Source organism: Ambystoma mexicanum, chromosome 10, assembly GCF_040938575.1.
Source record: "Ambystoma mexicanum isolate Mex_15411 chromosome 10, UKY_AmexF1_1, whole genome shotgun sequence".
In the NCBI taxonomy this organism is placed as follows: domain Eukaryota; kingdom Metazoa; phylum Chordata; class Amphibia; order Caudata; family Ambystomatidae; genus Ambystoma; species Ambystoma mexicanum.
This window is the reverse complement of record NC_090932.1, coordinates 1,611,487,909-1,611,505,147: the sequence shown is the minus strand read 5'-3', so window position 1 is coordinate 1,611,505,147 and position 17,239 is coordinate 1,611,487,909. Positions and strand designations below refer to the sequence as shown.

At 57.9% G+C, this 17,239-nt stretch overlaps 1 protein-coding gene across 1 annotated transcript in view; it reads left to right on the top strand.

Moving 5' to 3' along the window:
* Window positions 1-17,239, top strand: part of GALNT9 (polypeptide N-acetylgalactosaminyltransferase 9) — a 1,283,051-nt gene that overhangs the window by 1,170,517 nt on the left and 95,295 nt on the right. The window contains exon 10 of the mRNA XM_069619988.1: window positions 10,551-10,718. Within this exon, the coding sequence (XP_069476089.1) occupies window positions 10,551-10,718 (168 nt within the window). The remainder of the gene's footprint in view (window positions 1-10,550; window positions 10,719-17,239) is intronic.

Sequence of the window (17,239 nt, the reverse complement as noted above, 5' to 3'; positions counted from 1 at the left end):
CAGAACCTGAGCTGCAGATCTGTAGCAGAAGGCAACTTTTATGACCTGGACTGCAGCTCTGTGTGCTGGCCACTTCCATGGCCTACACACCAGCTCTGTAGAAAATTCCAATTCCAGAAGCTGTGCTGCAGCTCTGTATCACAAGACATATCCAGGGTCCTGCTACATCTCTGTAGTGCTGCACACGTCCATGGCCTGTACTGCAGCTCTGTAGCATAAGCCACGGCCAGGTCCTGCACTTCAGCTCTGAAGTGCTGGCTACTTCCGTGACCTGCACTGTAGCTCCGTAGCACAGGCTATCTGCAGGGTCTGTGTTGCAGCTCTGTAGCCAGGCCACCTCCAGGTCCTGCACCCCAGCTCAGTAGCCAGGCCACTTCCAGGTCCTGCATCCCAGCTCTGTTGCCAGGCCACTTCCAGGTCCTGCACCCCAGCTCTGTAGTCAGGCCACTTCCAGGTCCTGCACCCCAGCTCTGTAGCCCAGCCACTGACAGGTCCTGCACCCCAGCTCTGTATCATTGGCCATTTCCAGGTCCTGCACCCCAGCTCTGTAGCACAAGCCACTTCCAGGTCCTGCACCCCAGCTCTGCAGCCAGGCCACTTCCAAGTCCTGCACCCCAGCTCTGCAGCACAGGCCACTTCCAGGTCCTGCCCCCAGCTCTGTAGCACAGGCCACTTCCAGGTCCTGCACCCCAGCTCTGTAGCCAGGCCACTTCCAAGTCCTGCACCACAGCTCTGTAGCATAGGCCACTTCCAGGTCCTGCACCCCAGCTCAGTAGCCCGGCCACTTCCAGGTCCTGCACCCCAGCTCAGTAGCCCGGCCACTGCCAGGTCCTGCATCCCAGCTCTGTAGCACAGGCCACTGCCAGGTCCTGCACCCCAGCTCTGTAGCATTGGCCACTGCCAGGTCCTGCACCCCAGCTCTGTAGCAGAGGCCACTTCCAGGTCCTGCTCCCCAACTCTCTAGCCTGGTCACTTCCAGGCCTACCCCTAAGCTCTGTAGCACAGGCCACTTCCAGGCCCTGTCCCTCAGCTCTGTACCCAGGCCACTTCCAGGTCCCACACCCCAGCTCTGTAGCACAGGCCACTTCCAGTTCCTGCCTCCAGCTCTGTAGCACAGGCCACTGCCAGGTCCTGCACCCCAGCTCTGTAGCCAGGCCACTTCCAAATCCTGCACCCCAGCTCTGTAGGATTGGCCACTGCCAGGTCCTGCACGCCAGCTCTGTAGCATTGGCCACTGCCAGGTCCTGCACCCAAGCTCTGTAGCAGAGGCTACTTCCAGGTCCTGCTCCCCAGCTCTCTAGCCTGGTCACTTCCAGGTCCTGCCCCTCAGCTCTGTAGCCAGGCCACTTCCAGGTCCTTCCCCTCAGCTCTGTAGCAGAGGCCACTGCCAGGTCCAACATCCCAACTCTGTAGCACAGGCCACTTCCAGGCCCTGCCCCTAAGCTCTGTAGCACAGGCCACTTCAAGGCCCTGTCCCTCAGCACTGTACCCAGGCCACTTCCAGATCCCACACCCCAGCTCTGTAGCACAGGCCACTTCCAGGTCCCACACCCCAGCTCTGTGGCCAGGCCAATTACAGGTCCCATAACCCAGCTCTGTGGCCAGGCCAATTACAGGTCCCATAACCCAGCTCTGTAGCATTGGCCACTTCCAGGTCCTGCCCCCCAGATCTGTAGCCAGGCCACTTCCAGGTCCTGCACCCCAGCTCTGTAGCCAGGCCACGTCCACGTCCTGCACCCCAGCTCTGAAGCATAGGCCACTGCCATGTCCTGCACCCCAGCTCTGTAGCATAGGCCATTGCAAGGTCCTGCACCCCAGCTCTGTAGCATTGGCCACTTCCAGGTCCTGCACCCCAGATCTGTAGCCAGGCCACTTCCAGGTCCTGCACCCCAGCTCTGTAGCCAGGCCACTTCCAGGTCCTGCACCCCAGCTCTACAGCACAGGCCACTTCCAGGTCCTGCAGCCCAGCTCTGTAGCCAGGCCACGTCCAGGTCCTGCACCCCAGCTCTGTAGCCAGGCTACTGCCAGGTCCTGCACCCCAGCTCTGTAGCATATTCCACTTCCAGGTCCTGCCCCTCAGCTCTGTAGCAGAGGCCACTGCCTGGTCCCATACCCCTGCTCTGTAGCCAGGCCACTTCCAGGTCCTGCCCCCAAGCTCTGTAGCCAGGCCACTTCCAGGTCCTGCCCCACAGCTCTGCAGCAAGGCCAGTTCCAGGTCCCATACCCCAGCTCTGTAGCCAGGCCACGTCCAGGTCCTACACCCCAGCTCTGTAGCATAGGCCAGTGCCAGGTCCTGCACCCCAGCTCTGTAGCATTGGCGACTTCCAGGTGCTGCACCCCAGCTCTGTAGCCAGGCCACTTCCAGGTCCTGCACCGCAGCTCTGTAGCATTGGCCACTTCCAGGTCCTGCACCCCAGCTCTTTACCACAAGCCACTTACAGGTCCTTCACCCCAGCTCTGTAGCACAGGCCACTTCCAGGTCCATAGCCCAGCTCTGTAGCCAGGCCACTGCCGGGCCCTGCACCCCAGCTCTGAAGCCAGGCCACTTCCAGGTACTGCCCTCCAGCTTGTAGCACAGGCCGGTTCCAGGTCCCATACCCCAGCTCTGTAGCATAGATCACTTCCAGGTCCTGTACCCAGCTCTGTAGCACAGGCCACTTCCAGGTCCTGCACCCCAGCTCTGTAGCCAGGCCACGTCCAGGTCCTGCACCCCAGCACTGTAGCATAGGCCACTTCCAGTTCCCATACCCCAGCTCTGTAGCACAGGCCACTTCCAGGTACTGCCCTCCAGCTCTGTAGCCAGGACACTTCCATGTCCCATACCCCAGCTCTGTAGCCAGGCCAAGTCCAGGTCCCGCACCCCAGCTCTGCAGCCAGGCCACTTCCAGGCCCCGTACCCCAGATCTGTAGCACAGGACACTTCCAGGTCCTGCACCCCAGCTCTGTAGCAGAGGCCACTGCCAGGTCCTGCACTGCAGCTCAGTAGCAGAGGCCACTGCCAGTTCCTGCTCTCCAGCTCTGTAGCCAGGCCACTTCCAAGTCCTGTACCCAAGCAATGTAGCACAGGCCACTTCCAAGTCCTGTACCCCAGCTCTGTAGCCAGGCCACTGCCAGGTCCTGCACCCCAGCTCTGTAGCACAGGCCACTGCCAGGTCCTGCATCCCAGCTCTGTAGCCAGGCCTCTTCCAGGTCCTGCACCCCAGCTCTGTAGCATAGGCCACTTCCAGGTCCTGCACCCCAGTTCTGTAGCTAGGCCACTTCCAGGTCCTTCACCCCAGCTCTGTAGCCAGGCCACTTGCAGGTCCTGCCCTCCAGCTCTGTAGCAGAGGCAACTGCCAGGTCCTGCACCACAGCTCTGTAGCACAGGCCACTTCCAGGTCCGGCACTCCAGCTCTGTTTCCAGGCCACTTCCAGGTCCTGCCCCTCAGCTCTGTAGCAGAGGCCACTGCCAGGTCCCATGCCCCAGCTCTGTAGCCAGGCCACCTCCAGGTCCCATACCCCAGCTCTGGTGCCAGGCCACTTCCAGGTCATGCCACTCAGCTCTGTAGCAGAGGCCACTTCCAGATGCCATACCCCAGCTCTGTAGCCCGGCCACTTCCAGATCCCACACCCCAGCTCCCAGGCCACTGACAGGTCCTGCACCCCAGCTCTGTAGCACAGGCCACTTCCAGGCCCTGCCCCTCAGCTCTGTAGCCAGGCCAATTCCCTGTCCTGCACTCCAGCTCTGTAGCAAAGGCCACTTCCAGGTCCTGCCCAGCAGCTCTGTAGCACAGGCCACTTCCAGGTCCTGCCCCTCAGCACTGTAGCACAGGCCACTTCCAGCTCCTGCCCCCCAGCTCTGTAGCCCGACCACTTCCAGGTCCAGCACCCCAGCTCTGTAGCCAGGCCACTTCCAAGTCCTGCACCCCAGATCTGTAGCCAGGCCACGTCCAGGTCCTGCACCCCAGCTCTGTAGCCTAGGCCACTTCCAGGTGCTGCACCCCAGCTCTGTAGCACAGGCCACTTCCAGGTCCTGCCCTCCAGCTCTGTAGCACAGGCCACCTCCAGGTCCCATACCCCAGCTCTGTAGCATAGGCCACTTCCAGGTCCCATACCCCAGCTCTGTAGCCAGGCCACATCCAGGTCCTGCCCCCAGCTCTGTAGCCAGGCCACTTCCAGATCCCACACTCCAGCTCCCAGGCCACTGCCAGGTCCTGCACCCCAGCTCTGTATCACAGGCCACTTCCTGGCCCTGCCCCTCAGCTCTGTAGCCAGGCCATTTCCCTCTCCTGCACTCCAGCTCTGTAGCACAGGCCACTTCCAACCCCTGCCCCCAGCTCTGTAGCCCGACCACTTCCAGGTCCTGCACCCCAGCTCTGTAGCCAGGCCACTTCCAAGTCCTGCACCGCAGCTCTGTAGCCAGGCCACTTCCAGGTCCTGCACCCTAGCTCTGTAGCCTAGGCCAGTTCCAGTTGCTGCACCCCAGCTCTGCAGCACAGGCCACTTCCAGGTCCTGCCCTCCAGCTCTGTAGCACAGGCCACTTCCAGGTCCTGCACCCCAGCTCTGTAGCACAGGCCACTGCAAGGTCCTGCACCCCAGCCTGTCGGACAGGCCACTTCCAGGTCCCATACCCCAGCTCTCTAGCCAGGCCACTGCCAGGTCCTGCACCCCAGCTCTGTAGCATAGTCCACTGCCAAGTCCTGTACCCCAGCTCTGCAGCATAGGCGACTGCCAGGTCCTGCACCACAGCTCTGTAGCATTGGCCACTTCCAGGTCCTGCATCCCAGCTCTGGAGCCCGGCCACTTCCAGGTCCTGCACCCCAGCTCTGTAGCATTGGCCACTTCCAGGTCCTGCAGCCCAGCTCTGTAGCCAGGCCACTTCCAGGTCCCATACCCCAGCTCTGTAGCACAGGCCACTTCCAGGTCCTGCACCCCAGCTCTGTAGCCAGGCCACTTCCAGGTCCCATAACCCAGTTCTGTAGCATAGGCCACTTCCAGGTCCTGCCCCACAGCTCTGCAGCCAGGCCAGTTCCAGGTCCCATACCCCATCTCTTTATCCAGGCCACGTCCAGGTCCTGCACCCCAACTCTGTAGCATAGGCCACTGCCAGCTCCTGCACCCCAACTCTGTAGCATAGGCCACTGTCAGGTCCTGCACCTCAGCTCTGTAGCATTGACGACTTCCAGGTCCTGCACCCCTGCTCTGTAGCCAGACCACTTGCAGGTCCTGCACCCCAGCTCTGTAGCACAGGCCACTCCCCAGCTCTGTAGTACAGGTCCCATCCAGGTCCTGCACCCCAGCTCTGTAGCCCGGCCACTTCCAGATCCCACACCCCAGCTCCCAGGCCACTGCCAGGTCCTGCACCCCAGCTCTGTATCACAGGCCACTTCCTGGCCCTGCCCCTCAGCTCTGTAGCCAGTCCACTTCCAGGTCCTGCACCCCAGCTCTGTAGCCTAGGCCAGTTCCAGGTCCTGCCCTGCAGCTCTGTAGCACAGGCCACTTCCAACCCCTGACCCCCAGCTCTGTAGCCCGACCACTTCCAGGTCCTGCACCCCAGCTCTGTAGCCAGGCCACTTCCAAGTCCTGCACCCCAGCTCTGTAGCCAGGCCACTTCCAGGTCCTGCACCCCAGCTCTGTAGCCTAGGCCACTTCCAGGTGCTGCACCCCAGCTCTGTAGCACAGGCCACTTCCAGGTCCTGCCCTCCAGCTCTGTAGCACAGGCCACCTCCAGGTCCCATACCCCAGCTCTGTAGCATAGGCCACTTCCAGGTCCCATACCCCAGCTCTGTAGCCAGGCCACATCCAGGTCCTGCACCCCAGCTCTGTAGCCAGGCCACTTCCAGATCCCACACCCCAGCTCCCAGGCCACTGCCAGGTCCTGCACCCCAGCTCTGTATCACAGGCCACTTCCTGGCCCTGCCCCTCAGCTCTGTAGCCAGGCCATTTCCCTCTCCTGCACTCCAGCTCTGTAGCACAGGCCACTTCCAACCCCTGCCCCCAGCTCTGTAGCCCGACCACTTCCAGGTCCTGCACCCCAGCTCTGTAGCCAGGCCACTTCCAAGTCCTGCACCCCAGCTCTGTAGCCAGGCCACTTCCAGGTCCTGCACCCCAGCTCTGTAGCCTAGGCCAGTTCCAGTTGCTGCACCCCAGCTCTGCAGCACAGGCCCCTTCCAGGTCCTGCCCTCCAGCTCTGTAGCACAGGCCACTTCCAGGTCCTGCACCCCAGATCTGTAGCACAGGCCACTGCAAGGTCCTGCACCCCAGCCTGTCGGACAGGCCACTTCCAGGTCCCATACCCCAGCTCTCTAGCCAGGCCACTGCCAGGTCCTGCACCCCAGCTCTGTAGCATAGTCCACTGCCAAGTCCTGTACCCCAGCTCTGCAGCATAGGCGACTGCCAGGTCCTGCACCACAGCTCTGTAGCATTGGCCATTTCCAGGTCCTGCATCCCAGCTCTGGAGCCCGGCCACTTCCAGGTCCTGCACCCCAGCTCTGTAGCATTGGCCACTTCCAGGTCCTGCAGCCCAGCTCTGTAGCCAGGCCACTTCCAGGTCCTGCACCCCAGCTCTGTAGCCAGGCCAGTTCCAGGTCCCATAACCCAGTTCTGTAGCATAGGCCACTTCCAGGTCCTGCCCCACAGCTCTGCAGCCAGGCCAGTTCCAGGTCCCATACCCCAGCTCTTTATCCAGGCCACGTCCAGGTCCTGCACCCCAACTCTGTAGCATATTCCACTGCCAGCTCCTGCACCCCAACTCTGTAGCATAGGCCACTGCCAGGTCCTGCACCCCAGCTCTGTAGCATTGGCGACTTCCAGGTCCTGCATCCCTGCTCTGTAGCCAGACCACTTGCAGGTCCTGCACCCCAGCTCTGTAGCACAGGCCACTCCCCAGCTCTGTAGTACAGGTCACATCCAGGTCCTGCACCCCAGCTCTGTAGCCCGGCCACTTCCAGATCCCACAGCCCAGCTCCCAGGCCACTGCCAGGTCCTGCACCCCAGCTCTGTATCACAGGCCACTTCCTGGCCCTGCACCTCAGCTCTGTAGCCAGGACACTTCCAGGTCCTGCACCCCAGCTCTGTAGCCTAGGCCAGTTCCAGGTCCTGCCCTGCAGCTCTGTAGCCAGGCCACTTCCAAGTCCTGCACCCCAGCTCTGTAGCCAGGCCACTTCCAGGTCCTGCACCCCAGCTCTGTAGCCTAGGCCAGTTCCAGTTGCTGCACCCCAGCTCTATAGCACAGGCCACTTCCAGGTCCTGCCCTCCAGCTCTGTAGCACAGGCCACGTCCAGGTCCTGCACCCCAGCTCTGTAGCACAGGCAACTGCAAGGTCCTGCACCCCAGCCTGTAGCACAGGCCACTTACAGGTCCTGCCCTCCAGCTCTAGCACAGGCCACGTCCAGGTCCTGCACCCCAGCTCTGTAGCACAGGCCACTGCAAGGTCCTGCACCCCAGCCTGTAGGACAGGCCACTTCCAGGTCCCATACCCCAGCTCTGTAGTCAGGCCACTGCCAGGTCCAGCACCCCAGCTCTGTAGCATAGTCCACTGCCAAGTCCTGTACCCCAGCTCTGTAGCATAGGCGACTGCCAGGTCCTGCACCCCAGCTCTGTAGCATTGGCCACTTCCAGGTCCTGCATCCCAGCTCTGTAGCCAGGCCACTTCCAGGTCCTGCACCCCAGCTCTGTAGCATTGGCCACTTCCAGGGCCTGCAGCCCAGCTCTGTAGCCAGGCCACTTCCAGGTCCCATACCCCAGCTCTGTAGCACAGGCCACTTCCAGGTCCCATACCCCAGCTCTGTAGCCAGGCCACTTCCAGGTCCTGCACCCCAGCTCTGTAGCCAGGCCACTTCCAGGTCCCATAACCCAGTTCTGTAGCATAGGCACTTCCAGGTCCTGCCCCACAGCTCTGCAGCCAGGCCAGTTCCAGGTCCAATACCCCAGCTCTTTATCCAGGCCACGTCCAGGTCCTGCACCCCAATTCTGTAGCATAGGCCACTGCCAGCTCCTGCACCCCAACTCTGTAGCAGAGGCCACTGCCAGGTCCTGCACCCCAGCTCTGTAGCACAGGCCACTCCCCAGCTCTGTAGTACAGGCCACTTCCAGGTCCTGCACCACCAGCTCTGTAGCACAGGCCAATTCCAGGTCCCATACCCCAACTCTGTAGCCAGGCCACTGCCGGGCCCTGCACAACAGCTCTGTAGCCTGGCCACTTCCAGCTCCCATACCCCAACTCTGTAGCCATGCCACTGCCGGGCCCTGCACCCCAGCTCTGTAGCACAGGCCACTTCCAGGTCCTGCACCCCAGCTCGGTACCCAGGCCACTTCCAGGTCCTGCACCCCAGCTCTGTAGCACAGGCCACTTCCAGGTCCTGCCCCTCAGCTCTGTAGCACAGGCCACTTCCAACTCCTGCTGCCCAGCTCTGTAGCCCGACCACTTCCAGGTCCTGCACCCCATCTCTGTAGCCAGGCCACTTCCAAGACCTGCACCCCAGCTCTGTAGCCAGGCCACTTCCAGGTCCTGCACCCCAGCTCTGTAAAACAGGCCACTGCCGGGTCCTGCACCCAAGCTCTCTAGTACAGGCCACTGCCAGGTCCTGCACCCCAGCTCTGTAGCACGGCCCACTTCCATGCCCTGCCCTTCAGCTCTGTAGCACAGACCACTGTGGTCGTCCCGGGAGGATAGCTCAGCGGCAGCGTGCGCGTCTTGGAAGCAAGACGACACGAAGCAACAACAGGTTCGATCCCCGGGTCCGCGCTTAGAAACCTCTGGGTGTTTAAGCGCGTTATAAATACGTAACTAAGACAAAAAAAACAACACAACTAAGAAAAACAAACAATTCCTGTAACAGCGCCTCGATGCCTGTGGGCTGTGTGAGCGCTTTATAAATGTTAAATAAACTAAACTAAACTGCCAGGTCCTGCACCCCAGCTCTGTAGCACAGGCCACTTCCAGTTCCTGCACCCCAGCTCTGTAGCCAGGCCACTTCCAGGTCCTGCACTCCAGCTCTGTAGCCAGGCCACTTCCAGGTCCTGCACTCCAGCTCTGTAGCACAGGCCACTTCCAGGTCCTGCCCCTCAGCTCTGTAGCACAGGCCACTTCCAGGTCCTGCCCCTCAGCTCTGTAGCACAGGCCACTTCCAGGTCCTGCACCCTAGCTCTGTAGCCAGGCCACTTCCTTGTCCTGAACCCCAGCTCTGTAGCACAGGCCACTTCCAGTTCCTGCACCCCAGCTCTGTAGCCAGTCCACGGCCAGGTCCTGCACCCCAGCTCTGTAGAATAGGCCACTTCCAGGTCCTGCCCCCCAACTCTGTAGCACTGGCCACTTCCAGGTCCTGCACCCCAGCTCTGTAGTCAGGCCACTTCCAGGCCCTGCCCTCAGCTCTGTAGCCAGGCCACCTCCAGGTCCCATACCACTGCTCTGTTGCCAGGCCACCTCCAAGATCCCATACCCCAGCTCTGTATCCAGGCCACCTCCAGGTCCCATGCCCCAGCTCTGTAGCACAGGCCACTTCCAGGTCCTGCACCCCAGCTCTGTAGCACAGGCCACTTCCAGGTCCCATACCCCATCTGTGTAGCCAGTCCACCTCCAGATCCCATACCCCAGCTCTGTAGCCAGGCCACCTCCAGGTCCCATACCCCAGCTCTGTTGCATAGGCCACTTCCAGGTCCTGCTCTCCAGCTCTGTAGCCAGGCCACTTCCAAGTCCTGCTCTCCAGCTCTGTAGCCAGGCCACTTCCAAGTCCTGCTCCCCAGCACAGTGGCCCGGCCACTTCCAGGCCCTGCACCCCAGCTCTGTAGCACAGGCCACTTCCAGGCCCTGCACCCCAGCTCTGTAGCCAGGCCACTTCCAGGCCCTGTACCCCAGCTCTGTAGCCAGGCCACTTCCAGGCCATTCACTTTAGCTCTGTAGCACAGGCCACTTCCAGGTCCTGCCCCTCAGCTCTGTAGCCAGGCCACTGCCAGGTCCTGCACCCCAGCTCTGGAGCATAGGCCACTGCCAGGTCCTGCACCCCAGCTCTGGAGCATAGGCCACTTCCAGGTCCTGCACCCCAGCTCTGTAGCACAGGCCACTTCCAAGTCCCGCCCCTCAGCTGTAGTGGTCGCCACTTGCATTGTCCTCCATGCGGAAAACCGCATTCTTCTGGTTAGGACACAGCTTGTGGTTCTGTTTTGCCAATATGTCGTTTTTCTAAAAATATATTTTGAGTTCTCCTGCACCTTTAAAATCTACTTGATGCGCAGCAGGGAACACGAGAAGTGCGCATGTTTGATTTGCTTCTCCTGGGCTAAAACGAGAGACAATCTGGAGAGGCCTTGGGCATCTCTATGACCCTGGGCGAACCTCTGTGAGACCCTTTTACAATTGAGTACATCTCAAAGGTGCTACAGGAACCTCTAGAGTTGGTCCAGTTTCAGGTCATGTGTATCACGCATAAGTATCACGCATAAGTGTCACGCATGCCAATCAGAGATGCTCTGCAGCATATCGCGATGTTCTCCAGTGCACATCTGTGTTAATCAGGCCCTTTGACCTCTAGTGTCACAGCTGTTTCAGACCTGCCCTTTCTTTTCTGCACAGCTGGTTCGTTACAGCTCCGAAGGACTCCTGCAGCTGGGACCCCTGGGCTCCACCGCCTTCCTTCCTGACACAAAATGCCTCGTCGACGACGGGAAGGGGAGGACCCCTGCGCTGAAGAAGTGCGGGGACGTGTCCAGACCCACGCAGAGGCTCTGGGACTTCACACAGGTACAGAATGGCGAGGTCATCCACTTGTGTGTGCTAGGGAGGGGTGGGCGGTGTGTGAGGGGGCGACTCTCATCTGCTCTGATATATGCTGAAGTCATCATAATGTTGAAACTCTGCCCTATCCTCACCTTGAAATCTGCAGAATGTACTTCACGAATGTATTCACGAATGCCTTACAAAAATACAGATGACAATCATACATGGGGCCTCAAAACTACACTGTCAGCTGGATTCATACAACTTTTATCGCAGGGCTTAAAGTGGGCCAGGGCTAGCTGAGGCAGATCTGTGGCAGTGTCCAAAAAGTTCTCCACAGCTAGAGCTCTGCCAGCTTCCCCACACTAACCTTATAATCACTGATCATTACAGGCAGCCCTTTAACCCAGTCGTCGCTTCCAATTATCATCGCTTCCATTTAAGAAACAAAAGGAGAGGCAGGTGCAGATAAAGGTCTGGCAGCGGTGTTCCCATTTCTCCTTTTGTTTCTTAATTTGAAGTGCTGCCCCTCAGAGGCAGCCCTTTCACCAGATAACAGAAACCATTGGTGCCGGGTGAAAGAGCTGCCTGTGGGGGTCAGCACCTGAGATTAAGAAACTAAAGCAGAGGCAGGTGCAGCAAAACGAATGATAGAAATTCCCCAATCTCTTCTGCTTGGATCCTAGTGCCTCCTTCCTGGTGTGACCTTTGGGAGGCTGAAACGAGGGGGGCCAAAGTATCGTATGACAATTGCGGATTGGGATAGATTGCCCCATATTGTACTCGGGTTGGAAACAGGTCAGCCAGCACCCAATGCAATTTTCTGCCACTCTCTATTTTTGTTTGTTGGTCCATGGACAGCGGGGCTTCTCCTTATGAACTGACACCCACCACTTGAGGCCCCTTCTCTCTGTTTCTTACTCTATGTATGTTCATGTTAAAGTTACTTGCACCGTCACCAACGGAATTGGTCCCCAGGCGCTCATATATGACAGCAAGGAATTTATTTAGGATGGATTTCCTCCAAGGATGTCCTTTACTCTCACCCTATGGCAGTGGTATTCAAACGAGTTTATGATGAGCGCCCCCCTTGAGTAAAAATATTGTTGCCGAGCACCCCCTAGAGTAAAATTATTGTTGCTGCCCCCCAATACCATATCTGCTTGTATTTTCTATTAAACACTGTCACTGTACTACCGTTTTACAGAGCCTTGCGCCCCCAGAACACCCTTCGGGGTACGACGTCCTGTCACCGCGGGATGTTTTTTCGTGGGGTTTTTTGCCCATCAAATTATTTTAGGGGGGGTTAGTAAATTATATATATGGGGTGTGGGTGTTTGGGAATACAAGTTAAAGAAAATGGAGGGTATGAGGGGAACACCTGGCAAAAATAAAATGGGTTTTTAAAAAAAAATCACGGTAAAAAACCCTGCGAAAAAACATCCCACGATGAAATGACATGGAACCCCCTTTGGGCCCCCTTTGCGGGGGGCAGCCCCACAGTTGAAAGACCACTGCCCTATGGAATCTGTGCCTGCACAAAAGACCACCACTGTGGGAGCAACTGTAACATCACTGTCAATGCATCATAAGTCACTCTGCCTTGTGCAGCCTGTGTGTGCTGTAAGGTACTAGCCCTTTTACTCGCAGCCACAGGTGATCTGGCACACAGCCCCAGTGGGCGCCTTGTGCAGCCTGTGTGTATGCTGTAAGGTGCTAGCCCATTTACTCGCAGCCACAGGTGATCTGGCACACAGCCCCAGTGGGCGCCTTGTGCAGCCTGTGTGTGTGCTGTAAGGGATTAGCCCATTTACTCGCAGCCACAGGTGATCTGGTACAAAGCCCCAGTGGGCGCCTTGTGCAGCCTGTGTATGTGCTTAAGGTACTAGCCCATTTACTCGCAGCCACAGGTGATCTGGCACACAGGCCCAGTGGGTGCCTTGTGCAGACTGTGTGTGTGCTGTAAGGTACTAGCCCATTTACTCGCAGCCACAGGTGATCTGGCACACAGCACCAGTGGGTGCTTTGTGCAGCCTGTGTGTGCTGTACGATACTAGCACATTTACTCACAGCCACAGGTCATCTGCCACACAGCCCCAGTGGGCACCTTGTGCAGCCTGTGTGTGCTGTAAGATACTAGCCGATTTACTTGCAGCCACAGGTGATCTGGCACACAGCCCCAGTGGGCGCCTGGTGCAGCCTGTGTGTTCGCTGTAAGGTACTAGCCCATTTACCCGCAGCCACAGGTGATTGGGCACACAGCTCCAGTGGGTGCCTTATGCAGCCTGTGTGTGTGCTGTAAGGTACTAGCCCATTTACTCGCCGCCACAGTGATCTGGCACTCAGCCCCAGTGGGGGCCTTGTGCAACCTGTGTGTTTGTGGTAAGGTACTATCCCATTTACTCGCAGCAACAGGTGATCAGGCACACAGCTCCAGTGGGTGCCTTGTGCAGCCTGTGTGTGCTGTAAGGTACTAGCCCTTTTACTTGCAGCCACAGGTGATCTGGCACAAAGCCCCAGTGGGCGCCTTGTGCAACCTGTGTGTGTGCTGTAAGGTACTAGCCCATTTACTCGCAGCCACAGGTGATCTGGCACACAGCCCCAGTGGGTGCCTTGTGCAGCCTGTGTGTGTGCTGTAAGGTACTAGCCCATTTACTCGCAGCCACAGCTTATCTGCCACATAGCCCCAGTTGGTGCCTTGTGCAGCCTGTGTGTGTGCTGTAAGGTATTAGCCCATTTACTCGCAGCCACAGGTGATCTGGCACACAGCCCCAGTGGGCGCCTTGTGCAGCCTGTGTGTGTGCTGTAAGGTACTAGCCCATTTACTTGCAGCCACAGGTGATCTGGCACACAGCCCCAGTAGGTGCCATATGCAGCCTGTGTGTGTGCTGTAAGGTACTAGCCCATTTACTCGCAGCCACAGTGATCTGGCACTCAGCCCCAGTACGTGCCTTGTGCAGCCTGTGTGTGTGCTGTAAGGTACTAGACCATTTACCCGCAGCCACAAGTGATCTGGCACACAGCCGCAGTGGGTGCCTTGTGCAGCCTGTGTGTTCGCTGTAAGGTACTAGCCCATTTACTCGCAGCCACAGGTGATCTGTCGCACAGCTCCAGTGGGTGCCTTATGCAGCCTGTGTGTGTGCTGTAAGGTACTAGCCCATTTACTCGCAGCCACAGGTGATCAGACACACAGCTCCATTGGGTGCCTTGTGCAGCCTGTGTGTGCTGTAAGGTACTAGCCCTTTTACTTGCAGCCACAGGTGATCTGGCACTCAGCCCCAGTGGGCACCTTGTGCAGCCTGTGTGTGTCCTGTAAGGTACTAGCCCATTTATTCGCAGCCACAGATGATCTGGCACACAGCCCCAGTGGGCACCTTGTGCAGCCTGTGTGTGCTATAAGGTACTAGCCCATTTACTCACAGCCACGTGATCTGGCACACATCCCCAGTGGGTGCCTTATGCAGCCTGTGTGTGCTGTAAGGTACTAGCCCATTTACTCGCAGCCACAGGTGATCTGGAACACAGCCCCAGTGGGCGCCTTGTGCAGCCTGTGTGTGTGCTGTAAGGTGCTCGCCCATTTACTCGCAGCCACAGGTGATCTGGCACACAGCCCCAGTGTGCGCCTTGTGCAGCTTCTGTGTGCTGTAAGGTGCTCGCCCATTTACTCGCAGCCACAGGTGATCTGGCACACAGCCCCAGTGGGCGCCTTGTGCAACCTGTGTGTGTGCTGTAAGGTACTAGCCCATTTACTCGCAGCCACAGGTGATCTGGCACACAGCCCCAGTGGGTGCCTTGTGCAGCCTGTGTGTGTGCTGTAAGGTACTAGCCCATTTACTCGCAGCCACAGCTGATCTGGCACATAGCCCCAGTTGGTGCCTTGTGCAGCCTGTGTGTGTGCTGTAAGGTACTAGCCCATTTACTTGCAGCCACAGGTGATCTGGCATATAGCCCCAGTGGGCGCCTTGTGCAGCCTGTGTGTATGCTGTAAGGTATTAGCCCATTTACTCGCAGCCACAGGTGATCTGGCACACAGCCCCAGTGGGCGCCTTGTGCAGCCTGTGTGTGTGATGTAAGGTACTAGCCCATTTACTCGCAGCCACAGATGATCTGGCACACAGCCCCAGTGGGCGCCTTGTGCAGCCTGTGTGTGTGCTGTAAGGTACTAGCCCATTTACTCGCAGCCACAGGTGATCTGGCACACAGCCCCAGTGGGTGCCTTGTGCAGCCTGTGTGTGTGGTGTAAGGTACTAGCCCATTTACTTGCAGCCACAGGTGATCTGGCACACAGTCCCAGTAGGTGCCTTATGCAGCCTGTGTATGTGCTGTAAGGTACTAGCCCATTTACTCGCAGCCACAGTGATCTGGCACTCAGCCCCAGTAGGTGCCTTGTGCAGCCTGTGTGTGTGCTGTAAGGTACTAGCCCATTTACCCGCAGTCACAGGTGATCTGGCACACAGCCGCAGTGGGTGCCGTGTGCAGCCTGTGTGTTCGCTGTAAGGTACTAGCCCATTTACTCGCAGCCACAGGTGATCTGGCACACAGCTCCAGTGGGTGCCTTATGCAGCCTGTGTGTGTGTGCTGTAAGGTACTAGCCCATTTACTCGCCGCCACAGTGATCTGGCACTCAGCCCCAGTGGGTGACTTGTGCAGCCTGTGTGTTTGCTGTAAGGTACTAGCCCATTTACTTGCAGCCACAGGTGATCAGGCGCACAGCTCCATTGGGTGCCTTGTGCAGCCTGTGTGTGCTGTAAGGTACTAGCCCTTTTACTTGCAGCCACAGGTGATCTGGCACACAGCCCCAGTGGGCGCCTTGTGCAGCCTGTGTGTGCTATAAGGTACTAGCCCATTTACTCGCAGCCACGTGATCTGGCACACATCCCCAGTGGGCGCCTTGTGCAGCTTGTGTGTGCTGTAAGGTACTAGCCCATTTACTCGCAGCCATGTGATCTGGCACACATCCCCAGTGGGCGCCTTGTGCAGCCTGTGTGTGTGCTGTAAGGTACTAGCCTATTTACTCGCAGCCACAGGTGATCTGGCACATAGCCCCAGTGGGTCCCTTGTGCAGCCTGTGTGTGTGCTGTAAGGTACTAGCCCATTTACTCGCAGCCACAGTGATCTGGCACACAGCCCCAGTGGGTGCCTTGTGCAGCCTGTGTGTGTGCTGTAAGGTACTAGCCCATTTATTCGCAGCCACAGTGATCTGGCACTCAGCCCCAGTACGTGCCTTGTGCAGCCTGTGTGTGTGCTGTAAGGTACTAGACCATTTACCCGCAGCCACAAGTGATCTGGCACACAGCCGCAGTGGGTGCCTTGTGCAGCCTGTGTGTTCGCTGTAAGGTACTAGCCCATTTACTCGCAGCCACAGGTGATCTGTCGCACAGCTCCAGTGGGTGCCTTATGCAGCCTGTGTGTGTGCTGTAAGGTACTAGCCCATTTACTCGCAGCCACAGGTGATCAGACACACAGCTCCATTGCAATTATCTGCCACTCTCTATTTTTGTTTGTTGGTCCATGGACAGCGGGGCTTCTCCTTATGAACTGACACCCACCACTTGAGGCCCCTTCTCTCTGTTTCTTACTCTATGTATGTTCATGTTAAAGTTACTTGCACCGTCACCAACGGAATTGGTCCCCAGGCGCTCATATATGACAGCAAGGAATTTATTTAGGATGGATTTCCTCCAAGGATGTCCTTTACTCTCACCCTATGGCAGTGGTATTCAAACGAGTTTATGATGAGCGCCCCCCTTGAGTAAAAATATTGTTGCCGAGCACCCCCTAGAGTAAAATTATTGTTGCTGCCCCCCAATACCATATCTGCTTGTATTTTCTATTAAACACTGTCACTGTACTACCGTTTTACAGAGCCTTGCGCCCCCAGAACACCCTTCGGGGTACGACGTCCTGTCACCGCGGGATGTTTTTTCGTGGGGTTTTTTGCCCATCAAATTATTTTAGGGGTGGTTAGTAAATTATATATATGGGGTGTGGGTGTTTGGGAATACAAGTTAAAGAAAATGGAGGGTATGAGGGGAACACCTGGCAAAAATAAAATGGGTTTTTTAAAAAAAATCACGGTAAAAAACCCTGCGAAAAAACATCCCACGATGAAATGACATGGAACCCCCTTTGGGCCCCCTTTGCGGGGGGCAGCCCCACAGTTGAAAGACCACTGCCCTATGGAATCTGTGCCTGCACAAAAGACCACCACTGTGGGAGCAACTGTAACATCACTGTCAATGCATCATAAGTCACTCTGCCTTGTGCAGCCTGTGTGTGCTGTTAGGTACTAGCCCTTTTACTCGCAGCCACAGGTGATCTGGCACACAGCCCCAGTGGGCGCCTTGTGCAGCCTGTGTGTATGCTGTAAGGTGCTAGCCCATTTACTCGCAGCCACAGGTGATCTGGCACACAGCCCCAGTGGGCGCCTTGTGCAGCCTGTGTGTGTGCTGTAAGGGATTAGCCCATTTACTCGCAGCCACAGGTGATCTGGTACAAAGCCCCAGTGGGCGCCTTGTGCAGCCTGTGTATGTGCTTAAGGTACT